At 46.1% G+C, this 26,406-nt stretch overlaps 1 protein-coding gene across 3 annotated transcripts in view; it reads left to right on the top strand.

Moving 5' to 3' along the window:
• TRIM62 (tripartite motif containing 62) overlaps positions 1-26,406 on the top strand; it is a 354,686-nt gene that overhangs the window by 314,621 nt on the left and 13,659 nt on the right. For all 3 annotated transcript variants that reach the window (XM_069610838.1, XM_069610837.1, XM_069610836.1), the window contains one exon: positions 19,333-19,448. In XM_069610838.1, the coding sequence (XP_069466939.1) occupies positions 19,333-19,448 (116 nt within the window). The remainder of the gene's footprint in view (positions 1-19,332; positions 19,449-26,406) is intronic.

The following is a 26,406-nucleotide window of genomic DNA, read 5'->3' as shown; positions in this document are numbered from 1 at the left end:
CATATGTCGGCAATTGGAAGTCAAGACAAGAATTTAGCACTATCACAACTTTGGCAGAAACATTACCAACTCCAAGACAAAAGAGAAATCAAATTTATTGGACTGAAAAAGATGAAGATGGGCAGACGAGGAGGAAACCCGGAATTACCTGGAAGAAGCCAAGCTTATTTGTCACTTTAAAACTGTAGAACTCTGCTTGAACTCAAATAATGAAATGATCCATTTTTTGTAAAGGGTGTAACATAAACATGGCAGAAATGTCCAAGGGACACAAACGCCATAAAAACAAAATCAGGTAATGACATATTCTGTCTAATGGTACAGGAACTCAAAGCAACAAAATTATATATTTTGTCTAAGGCAAGCATACCAACACAAAAAGGTGAAATCCACTTAGGAAATCGTAAAAGACAACTTAATTCGAACGTACGAAGGCAAATCAAGTGGTATAAAACCAATGAAATGGGACGTATTTAACATCTAACAAACACAACCTTCATATTTGTGACAGAAATGCGTAATGGCATGCTCTCCGCAAGTGAGCACATTTATTACTGAAACTAAACCGAACTACACCAGCAGTGACACCAAATGCGGAACATCAGAAAATGTTGGCCCACTTGGCCCAAACTACAGATGCCACAATGCACTGCGACATAAGTGCGGCAACACACGATGTGGCCATGTAGACCCATACCTCATCAGCATACTTAACATACATGTCGTGGGGGAAACCAAGTACTCCTTAATTATCCATCTCATTGTATATATTGAGCAGATGAATTATATGAGGCTCATTTGACTTTGACCAAAAGCAAATATAGATTAAAGCAAATATAGATTAGAGGAGTCGTTCAACTGACACGGAACACTTCTCCTGTATTAAAGAGAAATTAACGTAAATATTAAATCAAATGAAGTGGCCTCTGTTATTATATATGCAAATTATGGAAATAATATACAGTGAAAATAATTTACCAAAAATGTATTTTTAGTAAGAGACACACGGACAGAGTTGGGATATACCCATTATTAACACGGGAAACAAGGTAAAAGTTAGCCCAAAATATGGCCGCCACAATTCTCACGACAGTAAGAGAGGTAGGACTTATGGCAAAGGTGCCTTGGGCTTAATAGCGTAGACCTGATCTCAGTGGAAGGAGCCACGGAGCCGACGCGTGAAGCGAGATATGTAGACTTTTCAGGTAAGCCCTAAAGCCCACCTCAAGCCCAGCCCAGAGCATGTCCTATTAGTAGCAGGCCCACGCGGCACAACACACTACAAATGATAATGTTAGAAAGATCTTTCTTTATTGAGAGGAACTTAATGAATGGCAATGATACTCTGAATAGTTTAAAAACCCATGGAGCCAGAATGTAAACACGTACTAATCGCATTAGTGAATTGTTCACTAAGTGTTTTTCATTTTATAAAAATTGGACATAATTACAACCACCAAACTTGAAAGCAATCGAGATTGCAAATATATATCAAAATGCAATAAGCAAAGATTAGGATGAACGGTTTATATATACATGGTACAGTTTGTCTATACACATATACATATATATTTTTTTCAATAGGAGGGATTCAAGCCCAGGACCAACTTCCGACCTGTACCCATCAACAATAAAGGTTTCAGCATCTTCCTTCCTGCTATACAACTAACACACCCTGCCCTCCTTTCTTACAGAGCCATGCGCAGCGAGGCCAACATTATTGGGTGAAGAGTGCCATATAAGACCCCTTTACATTACATTTCTTAAAGGTGCATGTGGCTGATAAGAATTGAGACATTGTAAACCATTCATGGAACAATTAACAAAGAAAGATAAACTGTTGAAATTTCCTACTGACATTTCTGCAGCTTTGCATGGATTTTAAAGATATTGGCAGTGGGTTTAAACTGCATTCTGGAAGACCGGCATCTCTTCAAATGTCAATCTAAGTATTCACATAATGCGACAAGCAGCCACTAGAAATGTGGCATAAAGAGAATCTACCAAGCACATGAAAATTCAAGCAGATGCGAGAATACCATAATCTTAAACTATAGCGAGTTTTGTAGGCCATCGTGGCCAACTTTATTTGGATGCAGAACCTCTGTGGTAGCCATTGCTGATGATGAAGAATGGGATTGGCAAGCTCAAAGTGGGCATTTGTGCAGTGGGATGAATTCAGGGTGGGAGCCCTCCCCATTGAGATAACGAAGGTGAGTCCGCTATGCAAGACCCTCCCTAGGGGCATGGGCAAGCAGAATCTCAGACTCCCAATATTTACCAAGATCTCCCTTATACTCAGTCTCCTCTGCTTATATGGAAGTAAAAGAGGTTGTCAAATTGATAAAGCCTTTGTCTCTACCTAATATAAATGCGGACCCTCCCTCGAGTTTGAAATCGGGTAACCAACAGAACTTTGTCTCTCATTACATTGACCCATATAAAGACCTTTCAATCCTCACCTGTAGCTGGAGACCAGCTAGAAGGGAGGCGAATTGCTTACCCCTCACTACTACGATCCTAGAGAGGGATTGAAATGCTTATGATCACACACACTGCAGTCTACACAACAACATTAACATAGACAGTCAGCAAATACAATTAGCCAGACGCATGAGCGTACATGAGATCAAATTTTAATTATATATAAAAAAGATTAAAAAGACAATTTTATGCATCTTAAGGGTAAAAAGACACAAATATATAATCTTTGTATCAAACACACAAAGCAAGGCTACAGAGGAAAAGCAAAAAAAAAGCAAAAAAAGGGAAAATTAATACACCCTATAATGAGTGGTTTTGAAAACGCGTAACTTTAGACATTTATTGAGATATGGGGTGTCGACATGTTTTGGCCAATGGTTGGATTGGACATTCTCTCAGATGTCCATACAGAAGTAGGTATAGTGGCCATCTTCAGGACATCATTTCTTCACAGTAGACCTTATGGGTGGTTTGATGCCGACATCATAGATCTAAAAAGATGTATATACATATATATTTCCCACAAGCAGTCAAAACACATAGCTGCAAAAATACAAGCAGTGTACTCTGTACAACAAACTCGACAGTAAAATGTTCTCATCCTGGCAGTCTGTTCTAGTCTTTAACAAACCCACAATACTACACCAAGAGTGGTATTGGCAAAACAATATTGTGTAGAGCAGATTGTTTACAAAAAAGACAAACAGCTGACATAACACAGTGTGACACATAAGAAAATTCAAACCCTTACTTATTAGCACTGGATTGAGTGTGATAAAAAAAAGTCAGTAAATGACTTGTGGCAATTGCAACTGGAGGTCCCTTGGTGACAGATATGTTGCAGGCTGCATCTAAATGTATTCATCCAGGTGAATCACAGGATCACTCTAAACGTAAATATTAATTGACCATTAGATTGGTGTGGATCTTCATGAAGATTGATATTGTTTAAGACTAAAAAGTATCTATAATTCGATACATCAAAACGTGGCTCAGCCAGTGTTTAAATATCGACACCGAGCTCCTAAAATAACAAATATTAAGAAACGGACTGGGGGAATAATTCATGAACCCTCATGACTTACTTATAAAGCCAACAGCTTTGTTGTTAAAGGGGAGGCAATGATGTGTAGATGGAGACACTGCGGTGCCTAATAGCCGGCCCGGGGCGTTGTTGTAATACAGTGCTCGATCTCTCCCTAAATCGGAAGGCACATATTGTCAAGAAGACCGCCTTTCATTATAGACATCATATAGAAACTCACCAAAATGGAAGAAAAAATAGTAAAATTAAAAAAATTTACTCTAGATAAGAAAATCTGGAAGTATAAAAAAGATACTGAAAATTATAAGGAAACTACTACCTATCCTTATCTTGTAACCTCTTTTTACGATGACCAAAACAAGCAATCACAAAGTAGAAATAGACACACAGGCTGCCAGAGAAATAAATATGTGAGCTTCTCCAACACGTCAGAATCACTACTGGTCGTAGTGTTTGATAATGCCTCATCCTCTAATGGGCCTAACACCAACAATCAACCTCCTTTTTTTCGAGGACGAGGGAAGAAATCACATCAGTGGCAACAAGGGCCACTGCGGATGCAAACCCGCAACTGGAGAGCCCCCCCGCAAAATTGGTGATTCCCATTTTTAACTTGTCGAATCACCTTCTCACTGACTGAAATAAAAGTCCTTAAAAATTGTTTTGTCCCTACCACGAAAGCCAAAGATATCGACACCCAGGTAGAATTACACAAATTTTTCTGCGTAATTCGCCTAAAATATTTTTTCAAAGATGGCCATTCCTCGACAAAGAACCAAGTACTACAGGGCTCAAAACACCTTCTAACTTTACTCCATCTAACTCCATGGTTAGTCCAGCCATTTTAGCCTTTGAAAATAAGATCTTAGAAAAAACGAAACATCTACTTAAGGATAAAAACCATCACAAAGACAACCTCAGTAACACTGAACGGACCGCCTTAACTACCTTACAAAATAACTCAGCCTTTTTTATTAAACCTGCCGATAAAGGCGGAGGGATTGTCCTCTAGGATACAACACTTTACAAAACAGAGGCCATGCTGCGATTCGATAACCCACAGTTCTACCGCAAACTGAACCACGATCCTACTGTTTCTATTTGAGAAGAAATTAAAAGCCTTATGAACCATGCCCTGCAACAGGAATGGATTGATCAAGATGAACATCATTTTTTGATTAAAACATCGCCTACCACTCCCGCGTTTTATCTCCTTCCCAAGGTCCATAAAGATGCGCTTCATCCTCCGGGCAGACCTATTGTGTCAGCCATTAACTCCATCCTTGAGCCCCTTTCCATCTACGCTGATTGGTTTCTTAGACCCTTTGTGATAAAGATGAACTCTTATGTGAAAGATACCACCAGTATGATAAATTGGGTGGCTTCACTTCATCTTAACACCACAGATCTTTTGGTAACCCTGGACGTTACGTCACTTTACACAAGCATCCCACAGGGAGAATGCTTGCATATTATGGAGACTTATTTGAACAAACACACCGGCACTCTCCTTAAAGTACATACATCATTTATCATGGAGTGCATTAAAATTGCCCTTACTGAAAATGTCTTTCTTTACGATGGTACCCATTACAAACAAATACATGGCACAAGTATGGGGGCAATCTTCGCCCCGGATTTGGCAAATTTGTTCATGGACCACTTTGAATGTACCTCCATCTATGACCCTTCTAATCCTTTCAAAAATAACATCTTGAAATGGCTACGATACATAGACTATGGGCCTCATTACCCGGTAGGCGGTGAGCCATGGCGCTATTAGCGCCATGGCTCATGCCGGTAAAATACCGGCACCGCCTTGGCGGAAAGGGGATTTACCGCCCCATTCCAAGGTTGGAGGGGCGGTAAATCCCCCTTCCGCCATTGCCCTTCCCCATTCCCATTTCTGCCCCTTAGGGCTCTATGGGAATGGGGAAAGCGCTAATTACGGCACCGCAATTTTGCGGTGCCGTAATTAGCTCTGAGGTCCCTTAGCGGGTTGGATTTTAACGCCTGCAGAAAGCAGGCGTTAAATCCCCCAACCCGCAAAGGGACCTCGTAGTAAGGCGGTAGGGATTTACCGGTACCGGTATTTTACCGGTACCGGTAAATCCCTACCGCCATCCGTGTAATGAGGCCCTATGTCTTTATGGTCTGGCAAGGGGATCTCACCCTTCTCCACTCTTTTTTAGAGTGGCTAAACGACCACAATCAATATATCAAATTCACAATGATGTATGATTTAACTATCATTCCTTTTCTTGACCTCTCCATCTTTAAAACCGAGGAGGGTTTTTTAAAAACTAAGCTTTTCCGTAAACCTACGGATAAGAATACACTGCTTAGATATAACAGCTTTCATCCCCTTAGCCTACGAGATAATCTACCCATCGGGCAATGTCTGAGGCTGAGAAGAAATTGCTCAGAGCTCGAGGATTTCATTCAAGAAGGCAAAGATTTGAAACAACGTCTTTCTACCCGTGGCTATCCGAAAAATTGCATCAATCGAGACTACAAAAGAGCGAAATATGCCAATAGGACTAGATGCCTCCACCAAGAGCCTAGAACTGGAGACGAAAGGATCACGTACGCTAGCACCTTTAGTCTGATTAGTAATGCCTTACGGAGAACCATTAAACAGTGGCATATTTTGTCCACTGATGATTTCTGCCCGGCCCAACCTAGGTTCGCCTTCAAATGCCAAAAAAAGTCAGAGACTTTCTTGTTCATACTTATCCAACCGCACCCAGGCCTATGACACAATCCACCCTGTTGAACCTTCTACCGGTTTCTGGCCATTTTAAATGTGGCCATGCTCAGTCTGCCCCTTAACCTCCAACTGTAAATCAGTAGAGCTTAATGGCAAAATATGGAACCTTCGATCTTTCTCATTTATGGCATAAAATGCCTATGTAATTTACTGTATATAGGCAGAACCAGTCGAGCTATATGGTTAAGAATATGTGAACATAGGGCGTGCTTGAAAAACAAAACTGAAAACGAACCCCTTATGGCCCACTATGCATCTGCCAACCACAAGTATACTGACTTAAAATGGTTCGTCATTCAAAAAATGTCATCCTCTCCTAGAGGAGGCAACAGAGATCTATCGCTTAGTTTGGCTGAACAAAGGTGGATTTACAACCTAAACACAGTAAGTCATGGCCTGAACTCTTCTGTAGAGTGGAACAGCCTAATCTCTTGACACCGCACATCTGGTAGCTTCAGCCTCCCTCTACATCTCTGCGCTCCCTTGGTTGGTTTGTCCTCCCGCGTGATGTTTTTCCTCATTTAGGTTTTTGCGTTGCTTTTGTGTGTTTCAACTGGGCCGTTTTGTAATTGTATTTCTGATGCTTGTTAATCTGCTTAGAATCACATGCTGTGCATAGGTCCGACATCCAGTGGTCACTGCGGAGTATTGCATCTTGTTTTTCGTAGTCGAAAAGGGACGTCGACCGGGCGTGTCTGAAATACTATCCCTATAGTGACGTGTGTTGTACCCACAATCCCTCATGCGTCGAGGTCCCTCAGATTGTTTTTTTCCGCCCAGCTACTGGTCGCCTTTACGCGGAGCTCCTCGAGAGACATTGCACATTCCATCTCCTCGACCGTTGGTCGTCTTTTCCTGTTTAAAGATTTAATATATCGATCCCTCCCTCGACGCAGTGGTGAAGCTGTCTCCGCCGAGCAAGATCTTCGACGGAGGGGACGAGCGGAGGAGATCCGTCGGCGTTGCTGAACACGTGGTCTGGCCTCGCAGGCCAAATACAGTAGGGAGAGTGGGGTCGTGGGACATCTCTGATTCTTTTTCTGAGAATGCCTTTCCTTTTCCCCTTCCTTTCCCTTGGGGTAGTTATCACGCTTTATTGCCTCGGCTATGGAGAGGACACCCTTTAGGTTTTGCCCACTTTGTAAGGGCAAGTTTACTTGGAAGGACAAGCATTCACGGTGTAACCGCTGCTTGCCCCTCGATCACGTAGAGGAGGGTTGCTCGGCTTGTCGGCTTCTAAAGCCAAAGACTCTAAAAGACCGTAGGGTCAAGAGGTGGGCAGCCTACGCTATGTCGAAGGCCGGGTCTTCACCCGCCGCTGCTACCACCGACAGTGACGAGGAACGTGATAACACGACCTCCGCTACGGAAGTCGTACACCCCTCTAAAGAGCGCTCGCGCTCTTCGTCGTCTGTCCCCGGCCCCGACGGGCTCGGCTCACGCCCTGTTTATGGGGATGAACACCCCGGCGACACGGACGCACACGATACATCACATAAGCACACAACCCATAGCTCTTGTTCGTCGAAGACGAAGAAAGCATCAGCGCCCAAGGAGACGCAGGTTATACCGGCGGCCTACTCGGACCGTTCGGGTTCGAAGCCCCTCTCGCAACCGTAGCCGCGACCAGCGACTGGGCTTTCGGCAAATAAGGGCGCTGCCCCCAAACCATCGGCCGGCGCGCACCAGCAGAGAGCGCACGCCGCCGTAGAACGTTCAACACCCGTAACGTCCAAACCACAGCCCTCCGCTGACAAACGAGTCACAGAGAGCTTGGCGAGGATCGTTGTAGCCGATGCCCAGAAGCGTACGCCGAAAGACCCGTCGAGCGCTACGCAAAGGTCGAAAGACACGCCGAAAAAGCCCGAAGAAAAACAGGGACTACCCCCTTCAGTCGGGGGGACCCCCAGCACACCGGAAGGCTTTTCGGAGGGCGACGGAACACTTTCCTCGACGTTGTGGGAGAGGTCGAGCCGTTTTCAGCAAGAAAACACTAATTTTCCACCGCTAGACCGCTCAGGGGTACCCCATGAAACCATGGAAAGGCTCCATCTCTGCATGGAGAGAATGGAGAGGTTTATGAACACCCAGAACCCTCCCACTCCCAAGAGAACAAGAGAAGGGCCTCAGGAGGACCCCAGGGCCAAATACCCGAGGCAGGATACAGCCTTAGACATCCATGATGTGTATGACCTCACTGGTGAGGAACAATACTTAGAAGAGGAGGATGATTTTGTGGACAATGAAGAAGGACACAACCAAGAGGAAGGTCTGGAAGACAGCCCAGACATGGTAGGAGAAGGCTTTGGAGAAAATCCAGAAGAAGGACCTTCTCATCCCTGGCAATCCCCATCAGGGTATTCGGACACTGATGTCCTGAACCTAAATCCTCCAGACAATTCACCTGTCAGAAACACGTCTCCCATTGACGATCAGCCCACATTCAATGCCCTGTTGCGCAGAGCAGCAGCACATTTCGAACTGGACACTGGGGAGATCTCTCCGGAAATAGACTTTGTGGAAAGAGTAATTAAGGAGAAACCCCCAGTCAGCCAGACCATTCCCCTCCTCGCTTCAGTGAAGAGAAGAATCATCCCTTCGCTATCCACACCCGCACTAATCAGAGGAGTTAGTCCAAGGATTGAAAAACTTTTCACTCCTTCACCCTCAGACAGGCTGTACATAAGGGGACATTCCATTCCGGATTCCTTTGTAGTATCTAATGCAAGGAAGAGGGCAGGGGTGCCGCTGTCCACCAGTGAGGCACCACCTGACAAGGAGGGCAAGAGGTTATATGCCCTTGCTAAAAGGGTCACATCCTCGGCTGCCTTTTCGGCAAGAATTGCGAACAACAATTCTTTGCTAGCTAGCTACGCGGACGCGCAGTGGCCAAACTGCGCAAGGACGCCGAAGAAGCGCTGGAACCATTACGTACACGCCTGCTTTCAACTATTGGCGAAGGAACCCAGGTCAACCAGAGTATTGTAAAGAACTCTCTGGATGCTGCAGAGACAGCGGGACGTTCCCTGGTTCAGGGAATACTCCTAAAACGCCATGTATGGCTGCGCAACTCAGGGTTCAAACCGGAGACACAGGCGTCTTTAATAAATAAACCTGTTGAGGACGCAAACCTCTTCGGGAAGGCGGTGGATGAGGCTCTGGAAATGGCTAAAAAAGAGTTCGATACTATCAAAACTCTTGACCAGATCTCTAAGCCCACTACCAGACGCGGCTATGGCAACACACGCTTTTTTCGTGGCCAACGCCAAAAGCAGAATCAGCAGCAACAGTACCCTGCCACCAGTTACCAGACCAATAGTGGGCAGTACAGCCAAAGAGGACAGCGCAGGGGCAAGGGGAGAGGACGGGGGTTCACCCCCAGAGGCTCCCAAGCCCCCAACAACACCAAGTGACGCGAAGTTTCGCGTCCCCTCCCATGCAACCCCGGTCGTGGGCCGGATAACATCTTTTCTTCCAGCATGGGAGGGAATAACGTCAGACCGCTGGGTACTTTCCACCGTAGCCCACGGATACTGCATCGAATTCAACAGTTCCCCAACATACAGACCCCCGAGGGGACGACACATGACACCGGAACACCTTGCCATCCTTCTCCAAGAAGCACAACAACTGCTGGAAAAAGGAGCCATAGAGGTCGTGCGTCTATCTCAGGTAACAGAAGGTATTTATGCAGTGTACTTCCTTGTACCCAAAAAGGATCTAACCATGCGCCCTGTATTAGATCTGCGCCCAGCGAACAAGTTTATCAAACCCCAGAAGTTTTGTATGGTAACCTTACAGGAAGTGATCCCACTGCTATCACAGGGAGATTACATGACAACATTGGACATGAAAGATGCATACTTTCATATTTTAATGTTGCCAGCGCACAGAAGATACCTCAGGTTTATGATAGAGGGCAAACACTATCAGTTCAGAGTGCTACCCTTCGGCATAGCATCAGCACCAAGGGTATTCACGAAGGTACTGGCAGTGGCAGCGGCCCACCTGCGCAGGTTGTCCATCCCAGTTTACCCTTACCTCGACGACTGGCTCATAACAGGGGATTCTTACGAAACATGCTTCTCCAATACCCAAAAGACTGTAGACCTTTTGTTCCAGTTGGGCTTCTCCATCAACGAAAAGAAGTCCAGCCTAGACCCCAGCCAAATCAAACAATTCCTAGGGGCTCTAATTCAAACAAAGGACGGCCTTGTCTTCCCCTCCAACGAGAGGGTCCAAAACATGCTGTTTCAGATCCCTCAATATGTGCCCGGTCGAGAGGTGACGGTACGCAAAGCAATGCGCTTGCTAGGCATGATGGCGTCGTGTATTTATTTGGTACCTCACGCGCGCCTGCGCATGCGCCCTATGCAAGAGTGGCTCAACAGCCAGTGGTGTCAGGCCAGCGGATTTTGGGACGATCCAGTGGTGGTCTCGCAGGCCTTAGTTCTCTCGCTACGATGGTGGACAAAAGAAAACCTGGAAAAAGGGAAACCTTTTGCCACACCCGCGGCGGAAGCCACTCTAACCACAGACGCATCCCTAACAGGATGGGGGGCTCACCTATCCCATCAGACTGCTCACAGAGTGTGGACTCCGAACGTAGCATCCAGGCACATAAATCTACTGGAGCTACTAGCTTTGTTCAAGGCGCTAAAAGCCTTCCAGGAACACCTACAGGGCAAAACGGTGTTGGTCCTTACAGACAGCACCACAGCCATGTACTACATCAACAAGCAGGGGGGCACCCACTCTCCGGGACTGTCCAAACTGGCCCAAAATATATGGAAGTGGCCTCTCAAACAGAACATGTTCCTACTGTCAGAACATGTACCAGGGGAACTCAATCTGCTGGCAGACAAACTCAGCAGAGATTTCCCCCTGCCCGAAGAGTACGAATGGCGACTACACGAAGACATTGTCTTCGAAGTCTTCACACAATGGGGATTCCCAGAAATAGACCTATTCGCAACCCTGGAGAACTCTCAATGCCTAAGTTACGCCTCCAGGTACCCCCAGAACCAATCCAAGGGGAACGGTCTGTCGATGCAATGGTCAGGGAAATTTGTTTACGCTTTTCCCCCCGACTCCCCTTCTCAACAAGGTGGTGCACTAGATGCACCAGGAACAAGTAACCATGATACTGGTGGCCCCAATGTGGGCCCGACGGCCATGGTTCGCTCACTTGATGGAGATGTCTCTATCTCCCTCAGTGAAACTCCCCTGCCCGTACAACATGCTGTCACAAGACAAGGGCAGGACTCTGCATCCATGCCCCCAGAACATGAACTTAGCAGCTTGGCTCCTGAGATCATAAAAGTCGTACATCTACTGCTCCCGCAGAAATGTATGGACATTCTCAGAGAAGCCAGAAAACCTAACACTCGCCACTGCTACTCTAGCAAGTGGAGGAGATTTGTCATCTGGTGCAGAGGGGAAGGCATCAACCCAATTGACTGCTCTCCCACACATATTGTTCTATACCTGACCCACTTGTTGGATTCAGGTCTAGTGTTCAATTCCATTAAAGTCCACCTAGCGGCACTTTCTGCATACACCACTTCCCAACTCAAGGTGTCGTGGTGGAAGATCCCTGTTATAAAGGCCTTCATGGAGGGAATAAAGAGAATACACCCCCCGATAGCTGACCCAGCTCCCGGATGGGACCGTAACGTGGTACTTACCAGACTCATGGGCTCACCTTTCGAACCCATGCACAAAGCATCTCTTAAAGACCTCACTCTTAAGACTGCTTTTTTAATAGCTATCACCTCCATCAGGAGGGTAAGTGAACTACAGGCTCTTTCTGTTCTAGACCCCTTCGTTACAGTTCACAGAGATAAGGTGGTTCTACGCACGCACCCACGGTTTGCTCCGAAGTTCATATCGAAATTCCACGTAAACCAGTCTATAGAACTGCCAACATTCTTTCAAAATCCTTCCAACTTGGGAGAAAAAACTCTGCATACACTAGATGTGCGCAGAGCGGTCATGTTCTACATGGAAAGAACCAGACCACTGAGGAAGACTAATCAGTTCTTGGTCCCGGTGGCAGCAGGAAGAGAAGGGGATGCAGTTTCAAAGTCCACTATTTCTAGATGGATTGTTCAATGCATCACTCTCTGCTATACTCTTGCTAAGAGAGAACTGCCCTTTAAGCCTAGAGCACACTCTACTCGAGGCACGGGGGCGTCCATAGCATTCATTGCAAATGTTCCCCTTGAGTCCATCTGCAAAGCGGCTACCTGGAGTTCTGTGCACACCTTTACAAAACACTACTGTCTAGATGCACACTCGAGATCTGACTCCCTGGTGGGTCAGGCAGTACTGAGACATCTTTTCTCTACTGTTCCTTCTCATAACCCACCGCCAACTCCGGGTACTGCTCGCTAGTCTATGCACAGCATGTGATTCTAAGCAGATTAACAAGCATCAGAAGACAATGCATTACTTACCGTAAAAGCATTTCTGATGATTGTATCTGCTTAGATTCATATGCGCCCACCCTTCCTCCCCGCTCGGATGGAAGGAACATGGACTTCCTTTTATATCTCTCTTTTCTGTACTCTCACCTCTAGAAGGCTCCCTCAGGGCAGGAAAATACAAACAGAGGGACCTTGACGCGTGAGGGATTGTGGGTACAACACACATCACTATAGGGATAGTATTTCAGACACGCCCGGTCGACGTCCCTTTTCGACTACGAAAAACAAGATGCAATACTCCGCAGTGACCACTGGATGTCGGACCTATGCACAGCATGTGAATCTAAGCAAATACAATCATCAGAAATGCTTTTACGGTAAGTAATGCATTGTCATATTTGGTATACTTTATGCATTTAGACAGCACTCTAACCAAGTACCCTCGCGTGGAGTATTTTTTATTTACACGTGGGGTTTGTCTTCTTTTCTTTCTTTTCTGTCTCTACAGCTGGCCCCCGATACAGCTGGCCCCCGACACACCTATTACTTTGGTGTTGTCAACCTCCTTGGTTGTGTGCTTTTATTAGCACCGCTCGGTCAACTCGGACTTTTGTACATCATCCCACGGTCTCTGTTTTGAATTTGTGCATTACCTCTTTAAGAAGAGGCCGGCCTCTCTGCCCGCATGTGATCTCCATACGCCTGTAATGCCGCAACATATTTAAACTCGCATCCCGTGCGATTTCTCCTACCTGCGGAGTCACACCGGGTTTGTGATCAGACGGCCTTCGCCCTGTACCGCGAACGTTGAGGTAAGCCCTCTCCCATCGTTGCCTGTCATTCATCATACCCGCGCTTATGTAGAGCCTTGCTCCTTTAGTCTGGGTCATGTTTTTCTTAAATATCCCGCGCTTTACTAGATGCGCTTTTCGTTTTTCTTGTAGATCTGTGCATGACGACTTTAACAGCTAGCATTTTGCTACCTTACCGACCACACAGCGGGGTACCAGCGCTATTTTGAATCACACGCTGGGCACACTTGCCACAAGTCTTTATGCCCGTCCCTCGTATTTTACAGCACCTTGAGGTATTTTTTCAGAACTTTTGCCTAACTCAAATTAATTTCTATATGCTGTCTATAATGAAAGGCGGTCTTCTTGACAATATGTGCCTTCCGATTTAAGGAGAGATCGAGCACTGTATTACAACAACGCCCCGGGCCGGCTAAGCCCTATATTAGGCACCGCAGTGTCTCCAGCTACACATCATTGCCTCCCCTTTAACAACAAAGCTGTTGACTTTATAAGTAAGTCATGAGGGTTCATGAATATTCCCCCAGTCTGTTTTTAGGAGCTCTGTGTCGATATTTGAACACTGGCTGAGCCCCGTTTTGATGTATCGAATTATAGATACTTTTTAGTCTTAAACAATATCAATCTTCATGAAGATCCACACCAATCTAATGGTCAATTAATATTTACGTTTAGAGTGATCCTGTGATTCACCTGGATGAATACATTTAGATGCAACCTGCAACATATCTGTCACCAAGGGACCTCCAGTTGCAATTGCCACAAGTCATTTACTGACTTTTTTTATCACACTCGATCCAGTGCTAATAAGTAAGGATTTAAATTTTCTTGTGTCACACTGTGTTATGTCAGCTGTTTGTCTTTTTTGTAAACAATCTGCTGTAGACAATATTGTTTTGCCAATACCACTCTTGGTGTAGTATTGTGGGTTTGTTAAAGAATAGAACAGACTGCCAGGATGAGAACATTTTACTGTTGAGTTTGTTGTACAAAGTACACTGCTTGTATTTTTGCAGCTATGTGTTTTGACTGCTTGTGGTAATTATATATGTATATACATCTTTTTAGATCTATGATGCCAGCATCAAACCACCCATAAGGTCTACTGTGAAGAAATTACCTGTCCTGAAAATGGCCACTATACCTACTTCTGTATGGACATCTGAGAGAATGTCCAATCCAACCATTGGCCAAAACATGTCGACACCCCATATTTCAATAAATGTCTAAAGTTAGGCGTTTTCAAAACCACTCATTACGATTATAGGGTGTATTAATTTTCCCTTCTGGTTTTTTTGCCTGTTTTTTGCTTTTCCTCTGTAGCCTTGCTTTGTGTGTTTGATCCAAAGATTATATATTTGTGTATTTTACCCTTAAGATGTATAAAATTGTCTTTTTAATCTTTTTTACATATAATTAAAATTTGATCTCATGTACGCTCATGCATCTGGCTATTTGTATTTGCTGACTGTCTGTTAGTGTTATGGTGTAGACTGCAGTGTGTGTGACCATAAGTATTTCAATCCCTCTCTAGGATCGTAGTAGTGAGGGGTAAGCAATTCTCTAGTGCCGGCTCCCGACATGCCTCCTTTCTACACGTTCACTCATCCCATTTTGAGAATTGCTCCCCCGTAATCAAAAATTCTGGGATTTGGCCTCTTTTTCTAGTACACGATAGAGACCAGCTGACACAGAGTGAATCAGCTAAGGTCGAGATGCACATCACGGACACCTCCGCCATTGTGCAGAATCAGCGCTGCTGAGAGGCGGGACCACAAAGTGTACATGGTTGGCGAGCAGCCCACAGAACTTCAGAGTCCAGAAGTGCAGACTAAAGAAAGTTGTCCACTCTCATCCTGAGAGATGCGCACAAAATCCAGAGAAAGACACCTGCAAGCCCATGAGAAGGATGCCACCAGAGAGACACTGGCAAGCACACGAGAAGTTGCTGCTAACTGCACTAAGTCTGCAAAGACTTTCGACTGTACAGGGATTTAGCTTTGACGCATGTATGACCACCTTGACTGTTCTTTTGCGGCCTTCCCAAGACCTTTTTGTGTTAGCAGTTTCAACAAAAATGGGAGTAACCAGAGTCTCTTGAGTAAGCACCCACGTGGTGCCGGATCCCTCTGCAACTGGTCTTCCCAATTTCGGTGTTCTCTGAACTATTCTCAATATGCCACTTTGTGACTTTCATTCAACACAGTTTGGTTTCTGATAAGTTTTCCCCTTGGCTCACTGGCTGTGATGAACCGCTTGGCTTTTCTTGCATCTAGAGTCAAGGCCGGTACCACGGTAGCAGGCGTCTCTCTCCGTCCTGCCGATCAGTGTAGGAGTGCTCCATGTACTGTTGACATCTGCTGCAACACATGTTGGTTATTCAGTCTTACAATTTCTTTCACAGAGGTTTTGTGGGCCTTGGACAAAAAGTGCAAGGTCGCTTCTCTCCTTGTTACCCTCTCTATTCTCGCTGCGTTTCTCCTTCTCTTGAACTGCTGTGCTTGATTAGCTGTCTCGATGTGCGTTCTGGCTTGCTCGTACTGTGCTCTCATGCTCCACCTTTTATCCCTGTGGGGAAGGGAATGGCCCGTCAGGTTTGTGTGATTCTTGTAAAATGCCTGACTTTTCCGGACACTTGTATTGGGACATGTCCGGTGAACGGCTCTGGTGTTAGTCCGTTGTCTTTCGTGTTGTGCGAAAGTGTTACAATAGGAAAAGGGGGCAGTGTTTTTGAATGTCCTACATGATAGGATGGGGAAAAGGTGTTGAAAAAAGGGGATACTGCACCTCATCTATCTGTCTCCCACTCCCAGAGGACCCCGCATCCGGGAAGTAAATCCTGCATGGAGAGAAAGCCAGGGAGCACTTGAAAGTAAAGTGAATGTGAAGTTAGCAAGCGTGAAGCCCGACCAAGGGATGCTGACGAAGGGAGAGGGCAATTCTAAAGTCCCAAGTGTGTTGACAAGTGTGAACCCGACCGAGGGATGTCCACTATGAACTGTTCAAAAAGACATTGACATTTGAGGAGGGTCCGAGCCTGAAAGAGGGAGATCCAGGGGTGAATCCATCACCCGAGAAAAGCCAGAGTGAACCTGGCGGAGGGAGGCTGAAAGTAGAGAAAGGGTCTGCGCCCTGAAGAGGTGGACTCAGGGGTGAGCCATTATCATCCTGATCAAGTGAACCCGAAAAGGAGAGGTTCACAGTGAACTGTGTGTGAAAGGCAAGGAGAAGTGCAATATTTCACTTCACAATTGGGGTCCGAGCCCGATCGAGGAAGAAACCAAGAAATACTGTAAAGCAAGAGGAAGTAAACTATCCCGCTTGTCATTTGGATCCGAGCCTGGCTGAGGGAGATCCAGGGGTGAAAAGCCATCACCCAAAGTCTTTGAAGGAATTGTTATTTAATTTGTTGAGTACTATGCATGCGGGATTAGCGCCCGGAAGAGCGGGACCCAGGGGTGAAGCCGTCACCCAACATGAACTGTGGAAAAAAACTCTTTTTGTTAAAGGAACTTTTGTTTTAGTTAATTGAAATAGTCAGGCCCCCCGAAGGCAAGAGATTTTCCAGAGAAATGAGACTTGGCCATTGAGGCTCCTGATAGATTGGAAAAGAACTGTCAACTTGTGCCTAGAAAGCTTGAGTGTGTGCTGTGCTCCAAGATCCCACCTTACCCTGTGCACAAAACGTGGGGATGGAAGAACAAGCTACTGCATCCTGGCATATTATTTGAGAACCTTTCTTTTCTTGAAAACCATCCCATACCCTTTTTTTTGTATTAGTTGTAATGTTTGGCAATAGGTTTCTTAGTAAAGGCCCTTTTTATTTGACAAAACGCCACTAGGACTGCCTTATTTTCTTTTGATGGTCGACGCTTGCTCCCATCTTAGATTTAGGTTTAGTTTAGGCGTTTTTCCACCCTGCAAACCTTGTTCAATAAACACCCTTGAACTGTGATCACTTATGTGTGCCTTTACTGTTGTCACCATGAGTTCCTTACAGGACAAACTTAACTTTTAGTGGCTGGTGGCAGTGAATGTCTATTAATTTGTTGCACCTTTACTGCGGGGCTGTTTCCACAGCCTCGGTAAAAGCATCCATGGGTGCTCATTTTACCAAAATGGCCCCTCTCCTTTTTTTTACCATTTTAGCTTTCCTTTTCCTTTCTTGTTCCTTCTCCTGACATCCAGGGTGGGAAATTCCTTTGTGTGATTTTTATCTTAGGCAGGAATCCTGTGGCTTTCCCGTCCAGGCTCCAGAGTGTCTGTAAAGGCACAAAGCGAGGGAGGCGTACAAAACACTGCAGCCCTTTGTTCACCAGCCTGACTGTGAGAATCCAGTTCAAACTTACTTACCTTGTGTTAGCTGTGTGCCGTCCTAAAACAACTTATTGAGTTATTGCTGATCTCAATCTGTGTTCCACTGATCTTAAAAAGCAACTGTAACAGTATGTTACAACATTAGGTCTTACCTGCTTAGAATAGCTGTGTGCCATTCCTGAAAAGTGTTCCTTAAAAATACAGTAAAGAGTTCTTGCTTATCTTAGCCTGTGTGTACTCAGCTGAAAAGCAGCTGTAATTGTATATTGCACCAAAAAGGTCTTACTCACCTAGTATATCTGTGTGCTATCACAAAAGTAGTAGAGGTATATACTGTTCCTCGAATCTGTGTTCCACTATTCAGAAAAGTATATTTGCAAGTTGGTTAACTATGTGATTTCCTTGTTGGTTGTCACTGCATAACTCCAGGGTCTACTACCCCTGTATTACTATAAAGTAATCTGAAAGTAGCTTATGTTTTTATGCCCCAAGAATAGGTGTGCTCTATATGGAATGTGTATACAGAGGTTTGACTTACCTAGAAATACTGTTAGATGTTCTAAATAAGGTCTGTGTATCTAAAGCATAGTGTTGTGTTTACATGCTTTATGATACCACTTACTTACACAATAATCTCTTGATCTGCTTGTATATAAAATAAACCCTTTATTTTTACAATACGTAGTGTCATCGTGTTTCTTTGAACCATATGTATAATACCATTTCTTTGTACTGATTCTACAGCCCTCTCTCTCTCTCCTAAGATAAGCCTGGCTGCTTTGTCTATGCTACACTGAACTCCTGTGATGCAGCCTTATACCAAGAGTGGAGTCTTGTACTGCCTCAGTTGAATGGTTTTGCTAAGCCCTTAGTTGCACTTCAGAAAAACTGTTCTAACATGTGGGTATCTGGTCTACGTCAGAGGGAGTGATTTGGCACTACCCTGGTGGACTCCACAAAGATACTTTTACAAAAACATGTGTGCTGTTCTTAAAACAGACTATTAGATGGCAGAATTATGTGCAACATGTTAATACTATTACAAGTGTGAATCTGTACATGGATACTTTAGGGGACATCAATGTTTTTCTGTATGTAGACTTTATTTCCGAACAAATTCTTCAAAGGCTAATACCAGTGTTTCAGCTATTTAATTTTTGGAGCTGTATTGGAAGTAATAAGATTAGCTTAACAATGAAGTTGACATTGGTCACATTGTCGAAGCTACCCCCCAGCATTAGTAATTCCCAATGTACGAATGTGTTGTAAGGGACCTTGTAACTTGTTTCCATGGTCATGATCATTAACAGTATTCCTTTTCACACATTTATTTCAAATGAAAGGGTTATCCCTGGGTATCTTGGCGTGACAGTGTTTATCTTGGCGTGGCAGTGTTTGCTCATTGCATAACCTACTTGTTCGAACTCCAAATTGATTTACATGCTTTCGTGCTAATGCTATCCATTCTGATTCCAGGTTGAAGGGGAAGATCCACGAGACAAACCTGACATATGAAGACTTTCCTACCTCCAAGTACACAGGCCCTCTGCAGTACACAATCTGGAAGTCCCTCTTCCAGGACATCCATCCAGGTAAGAACCCTCAACATACTGGCTTTTTTGGATTGAGCAAACAATATAAAGGCCTACATTTTCCTCTACACTTCAGGCACAGAGCATTAAGTGCCTATGGAATATCCATGGGTCCAAAATGTGATTTCTCCAGGGAGGGTGTGTTACATTTTCTTTTTTGGAACTTCTATATTGCTCTGCGGCCATTATGGTTTCCAGACTTTTTGATGGATGTCAAGGAGATGGGTCGGGGGTTGCTTGAGGTTAGTGTTGAGAGAGGCGACATCCGAGATCGCTTTTGCTATTGGGATTATGCATGCTGCCCTGAAGTACCCTGAACTCTGCTTGCGGGTCAGTTTCTACTAGTACTGTGTCGAGAGCTTAAAGGCAATTGTGTCTGAACAGGAGCCATGTGTGTCTGTGCTGGTAGGATGCATTGGCCCAAGGTGTGGTATGTAAGTTGAATGTAGAGGTATTGTGTTGTGATGTATGTTGGGAGGGGTGTTCAATTATGAGTGGCTTAGTTGGCATGCCTATTCTGTGTTGGAATGTAGAATTTGAGTGTTCGATGGGCAGATACCCCAAATCCATGTATAGCAGATCTTTACATGGCATAGCAAGGCATGAAGGTCATCACAAGGAGTTAGAAGTCATGGAAACATCTGAAAAAGGAATCATAGGATGTCCTCCATGTGCTCCTATCACGGGCCCCTTGTAGACAATTTCCATTTGGCATTTTCGCAAATGTCAGACCCTGCCTTGCTTGCTCTCTCCTCTCTTGTGCTATTTCCTCTCAGTGATCACCCATTTCGTATGGATTGTGTCCTCCAACGTATTCTTCATCTTTGACATGTAATGTCCAGCTCCGGCTGCTTCGGAAAACTTTTCTTGGCAGAGGGCGCCCTGCGTCGATGGCATCAAGTCAATGTCCATCTAAGGTCTCCGTCGAGGGTGACGTCATCGGATGTTATAAGTAGCATGCACGGCGGCCGGTGGCCTCAGTTCTGTTTTTCTGCAAACGTGTTTGCTCCGTGAAACTCGGCGCACCTCTTACTTGTGAAGTATTTGCTATTTATCTTTTTGACATGTATTAGTCTTCTACTCCGATTACCCCTCGATCCGGGTTTAAGAAATGTAAGGACTGCGGTTTCCAAAATGTCTATTATGGACCCGCATCGAATCTGTCTGTGGTGCCTGGGCAAGGGCCACCAGACGGTTACGTGCTCCAAGTGTCAATCCATGACCGGAAAGGCTTTGCGGAAACGAAAGAGGAAGCTTCAGGTAGGCAAGGTGTCCAAACCCCATAAGTCCGACCTGCTAGGCCTTCGACCGACGAGTTGAGGGGTGACTTTCCTCGGCGGAAAAAGGCCAAGCATTCAAGGTCTCGTAGTGGTTCCCGCCAATCTTCGTCCACGTCAAAGTGCTCGAGGAGACGGCACCGCTGGTAGCCTTCCTTGTTGTCTTTGTCAGGCGACACCCCTGATAGTGTGACATGCCCATCCAAAAAGTCAACCCTGGCAGAGTGGGAAGTTTTCCGTGTCGAGATGCTTAAAATCTTAGACAAACTGGACAGGGCTCAGTCCGCTCCTTCTGTGGAAGCCGGCATGGAGTGGTCTCAGTTGGAAACTCGCGCGCCCTCGTTCCCGAGTAAACGGCGTGATCCACATCGAGAGCCTTCGAGGCCTTGATCGGACAAGGCATTGAAGGATCACTCGAGACGTGGTGAAAGATCAAGGTCGTCGACGCCCTCTGCGCCACAGCCGTCGATGGTACCCATCGGGTCTTCGACCCCTGTCAGGCCTTCGACGCCAGCTGTACCGATTTCCGTCAGTGCAGCGCGCAGAGCCGGTTGAGCCTCCGAAAAAGGCAGTGGTTAGGTCAAAGTCGATGCCATCGACTGTTTCGAAGTCTCTGGGTTCCACACCTGAAAAAAAAATGTTGAAGTCCCTCATTTCCATTTTTGAGGAAGAAGAGCATTCGGATGAGGAGGTTGCTCCTTTTGGTCTCCAGTATGGGTCCCCTAATGTGCCTGAATGTCTCATTTCAGAAGAAAGTAGAATGCATGATCTCTGACACTTTGCATAATGCTAGTGGTATTGACCCCTCTCCTGAGCTGGAGTTCAGTAAGCCAGAGCCTGGGGAGCATGCTGACTCCTCGTACTGGCAGCTTATGTCTAGAGTTGTGGAATATTTGGGCTGGTTGAGACCTCCAGTGCATTTTGATCAAGAGGATGTCACTGACATTTTGGACCAGGGTCTGCCTACGAATCCTGTGTTACCTTTCCATGTGCCTCTTCAAAAAAGGGTTACCAGGAATTGGGAGACCCCAGAGAATAATCCGGCGGTGGACAAATCTCTTACAAGAAAATACCGCCCTTCGAGTAGCAACCCTGGTTACCTGTGCCAACACCCCACTCCCGAGAGTCTGGTGGTCCAGGCAACCACGGCTACCTCGGACCAGGCAGCGTCCGCCATGATCCCTCCTGATAGGGATAAGCACATGGATGGATGGATGGATGGATGGGTGCAGAAGGTATTGTCAGCATGGAGTATGGTGCTGAAGTCGGCCAACTCCACCTGTGCCTTGGCAAAATGTTCGGACACTGTGGGAGTGCATATCTATGATGGTGGAGCATATTCTGGAAGGGGATGAAAGGAACTGCTTCCTAGCTATTAAGGACAGCAAGGAAGCTATGTGTGAGTCTTTTCTGGCTGGGTTGGATACTGCAGATAGCGTCAGCAGGTCCATGGCTACGAGCACCGTGATGCACAGGTTTGCATGTTTGCGGAAGTCAGGTGTTTCACCTGATGTGTAGGCTCGTCTTCTCAACATGCCATTTGACGGGTCTCATCTTTTTGGCAGCTCTGTGAAACTCGGCGCATGAGAGCCTTGAGAGGATGCAGACCTCTAAAGCGGTGGCCAAGCGGACAACCTTGGAGTGGTCGATCTTTTCGTTACTACTCCTCATTTGGAAGGGTGAGAGGAATGGCCAGTCAAAGAGGCCAACCGCGTGGTGGACGAGGTAGAGGTGCCAAGCCAGCTAAAGCTGCAGCCTCCTTGCCATCACCGTCTGCAGCAGTCGCTTCACAACCGCTCTGAAGGCTTGCGTCACGATTCACCAGTAGGGTGCAGACTGTCACAACATCTCGACGAATGGCGAGCCATTACTTCAGATGCTTGGGCTCTGGAAACAATAGCCCACAGTTGCTGCCTTCCTTTTATAGTGCAGCCTCAGACCAATCCACCGGGGAAACAGTCTTTGAGGATTTCGGATTCGCTCTTTGTGCAGGAAATCTCAACCCTGCTTGAGAAAGGTGCTATAGAACCAGTGCCTGTAGCGGAGAGGAACAAGGGTTGGTATTCCCCATATTTTATGATCCCCAAGAAAGACTGAGGACTGAGACCTACTTGGACTTGAGATACTTGAACAAGTTCCTCAGGAAGGACAAATTCAAGATGGTCACTCTATCTCAGATCCTTCAGGCCCTCCAATTGCAGGATTGGTTGGTGTCATTGGACCTTCATGATGCTTATTTTCATGTGCTGGCCCATCTGAAGCACAAGAAATACCTTAGGTTCACCGTTGGCGACTCACACTATCGGTTTTGAGCCCTGCCATTCCGGTTGACCTCCTCTCCGAGGGTGTACACCAAACTGATGGTGGTAGTGGCAGCACATCTCAAGAGGGGCATTCACGTCTACCCTTACCTGGATGATTGGCTGATCAGGGCGCGTTCTCCCGAACAAGCCTTGGATCATCTCAACGTTACCTGCCACTCCCTTCACAGACTGGGCTTCTCTGTCAATTTCAAGAAGTCCCAGATGACACCTGCCCAACAGCTCCAGTACATAGGGGCAGTCTTAGGCACCGCCTTGTGAAAGTGTTTGCTGCCCAAGGTGAGGGCTCAAGACCTTCTGCAGATGGAAACAAAATTCCGGAATACCCACATTCTCCCGGCCTTTGAATTCTTGAGGTTGCTCTGCCTCATGGCATCCTGCATTTTTCTGGTGCCAGAGGCCCGTCTGCGGATGAGGTCCCTTCATGGGCTCTCAGAATATAATGGTCCCAGTTCTCGGGACAGATGTTGGACCAACTTCATATTCTGACCAGAGTCTCCCAGGATTTTCTATGGTGGGCCTGCGAGGAAACTATTCTGAAGGGAGAACGTGTTTGACAACCATGGCCAGAGATAACTGTAGTGACGGACGCCTCACTCACTGGCTTGGGAGCTCACGCCAACTATTTGACGGTCAGCGGTCGTTGGTTTCCATCGGAGTCCAAACTACACATCAATCTTTTGGAGCTGAGAGCAATCAGACTAGCGCTGAAGGCTTTTCTGCCGTCTTCATGGGGAAGGCACGGGGAAGGGATGTCCTGATAATGACGGACATTACGGTAGCCATGCACTACCTCAACATAAGGAGGCGTAGGGTCGCTACCACTGTGCAGAGAGGCAATGCAGCGATGGTATTAGGCAATTCAAGAAGGAATCTCCCTGTCGGCAGTTCACTTGGCTGGGGAGGAGAAACACGGCAGTGGGTGCTCTGAGCAGGCAGAGCACGGCCTCCCACGAGTGGGAGTTAGCTCAGGAAGTCCTTCAAGAGATTGTCACCCTTTGCGGAACCCCTCAAGTGGATCTGTTCGCAATCAGGGTCAACCGGAAGTGCGAGCGGTACTGCTCAAGGGAATTTCATCCGAGAGGAGCTCTAGGCGGCACGTTCGTGGTGGATTGGGAATTCCCACTGCTGTACGTGTTTCCTCCAGTCCCTGTAATTCCTAAAGTAATCAGGAGGTTGAGACTGTTCAAGAGGCACATGAGCATCATTGAACCGTATTGGGCCAGGAGAACGTGGTACCGGGACCTTCGGGACATGTCCATCTGTCCTTCGATACATCTTACACAAAGAGAGTATCTTCTCTCGCAAGAGGGGGGTCGGGGTTCTCCTTCCAGAGGTCAACTCTCAACCTTTACACTTGGTTTCTGAAAAGTTGAGATACAAGGATTGGGACCTCCCGGATGACGTGATGGAGGTGTTGCTTTCAGCCAGAAGTCTCTGTACCGTTGCCGTTGGAATACGTTTTTTTACGACTGGTGCAGGGAAAAGAATGTTGATCCTTTTCTATGTACGACTGCGGATGTTCTATCCTTTATGCTTTCATTAGCACACAAAGGTCTTCAGGTTGGAAGCATTAAGGGTTACCTGGCAGCGCTTTCCATCTTCAAGCGCTCATCTGAGGAAAATACCACTGGTGACTCAATTTCTAAAAGGGCTCACTAATGTGTTCCCGCCTTTATAATTTTCAGGTTCCAGTTTGGGACCGCAACTTGGTTTTGAAATTTCTAATGTGTGCTCCATTTGAACCCCTGCACACATGTCTGTTGAGGTTGTTAACCATTTAGACAATACTCTTGGTTGCTCGAACATCTGCACGTAGAGTGAGCGAGTTGCCAGCACTTTCCTCCGATCCACCCTTTACTATATTCCACAAGGACATGGTTGTGTTGAGGGTAAGGCCCTCCTTCCTACCTAAGGTAGTTTCGGACTTTCACTTAAGGCAGAAAATTGTGCTGCCGGCCTTTTACCCTCTGCTGCATCCTAATAGGGAAGAGGAAATGCTTCAAAGGTTGGATCCTAGGAGAGCATTACATTTATATATTTCCAGGATGTCCAAGTTGAGAGTGGACGACCAGCTCTTTGTAGGGTACACTGGACGCAAATTAGGCCAGGCTGTTGACAAGCAGACCTTCTCTAGGTGAATTATCCTCACTATTTCTGAATGCTACATTAGCAGGCAAGGACCCTCCTGAGGGGGTACGTGCACATTCCACTAGCGGCAGGGTCTCTTAAACAGCCCTGCAAAGGGGTATCCCTATTAAAAACATCTGTGATGCTGCAACGTGGTCATCAATACACACGTTTACTAACCATTATTCTCTAGGTACTTCGCATGCTCAAAATGTCACTTTTGGTACGGCAGTGCTTTACTCTGCCCTTTTAACACTTTGTATATCTAAATTCTTCACCCTCCTCCAAATATGCATACTGCTGTTGGAGTCTGTCATAGATGAGGAATACATTGGAGGACATAATCCATTCGAAGAAAAAGTTGCTTAACAATTTATAACGTTCTTTCGACTGGATGTTCCTCCAACGTATTCCTCCTCACCCTCCCATCCTACCCCTCTGTAGAATTTCCTGTGCTATCACAGATTTCGTTCCAACAAGGTTGAGTACTGTCCTGCCTGTGTTTATGGGCATTTCTGTTAACACGAGTAGGGGAAAAACAGAACTGAGGCCAAGGGGCACTGTGCGTACTACTTATAACATCCAATGACGTCACCCTTGATGGAGGCCTTTGAGGGACATCGACTCGACGCCGGGCGACCCCTGCCGAAAAAAAAAAAGTTTGCTGAAGCTGGACATTATATGTCAAAGATGAGGAATACTTTGGAGGAACATCCAGTGGAATGAACGTTACCAGTTGGTAAGTAACTTGGTCTTCAGCTTCCTAGGTTTGTAGATTGGCAGGCTGAGCACTGTCTCAAACCTCACTTTAACTTGCTCAGGTGCTGTGCAGTGGCCAGATGGAACAGTTCCTGTCAGAGCATCAGATGTCATTTCTCTGGAAAGCTGACCAGGGGCCAGAATCCCTCTTAGTTTCTCCTGGAGGTCTGCCCCATTGTCTCCAAACAGCCTCTGACCTCACTCATACAGTGCACAAAGCCACATGCCAAAATGAAATTCCCACCTGCCACCCCCAACTGGCTTTGTGGCTGTTCAATAAACTCTGATTCAGAATGATGCTGAAACCCTGCAGTCAGTTCTTCACAGTGAAATGAGGAAAAGAAAAGCTAAAAGGTGAGTGCCCCATGAAACTGGGAGCACCATCCATTGGCTCTAAGAGGTTGCTGTTCCTGCAGGAAGGTGAAGAGGAACATGCTGACAATGAAAGGTAGGCATTTGGTGCAAGGGTAA

The sequence above is a fragment of the Ambystoma mexicanum genome, chromosome 8 (assembly GCF_040938575.1).
Source record: "Ambystoma mexicanum isolate Mex_15411 chromosome 8, UKY_AmexF1_1, whole genome shotgun sequence".
NCBI lineage: Eukaryota > Metazoa > Chordata > Amphibia > Caudata > Ambystomatidae > Ambystoma > Ambystoma mexicanum.
This window is presented reverse-complemented; position numbering and strand designations above follow the sequence as displayed.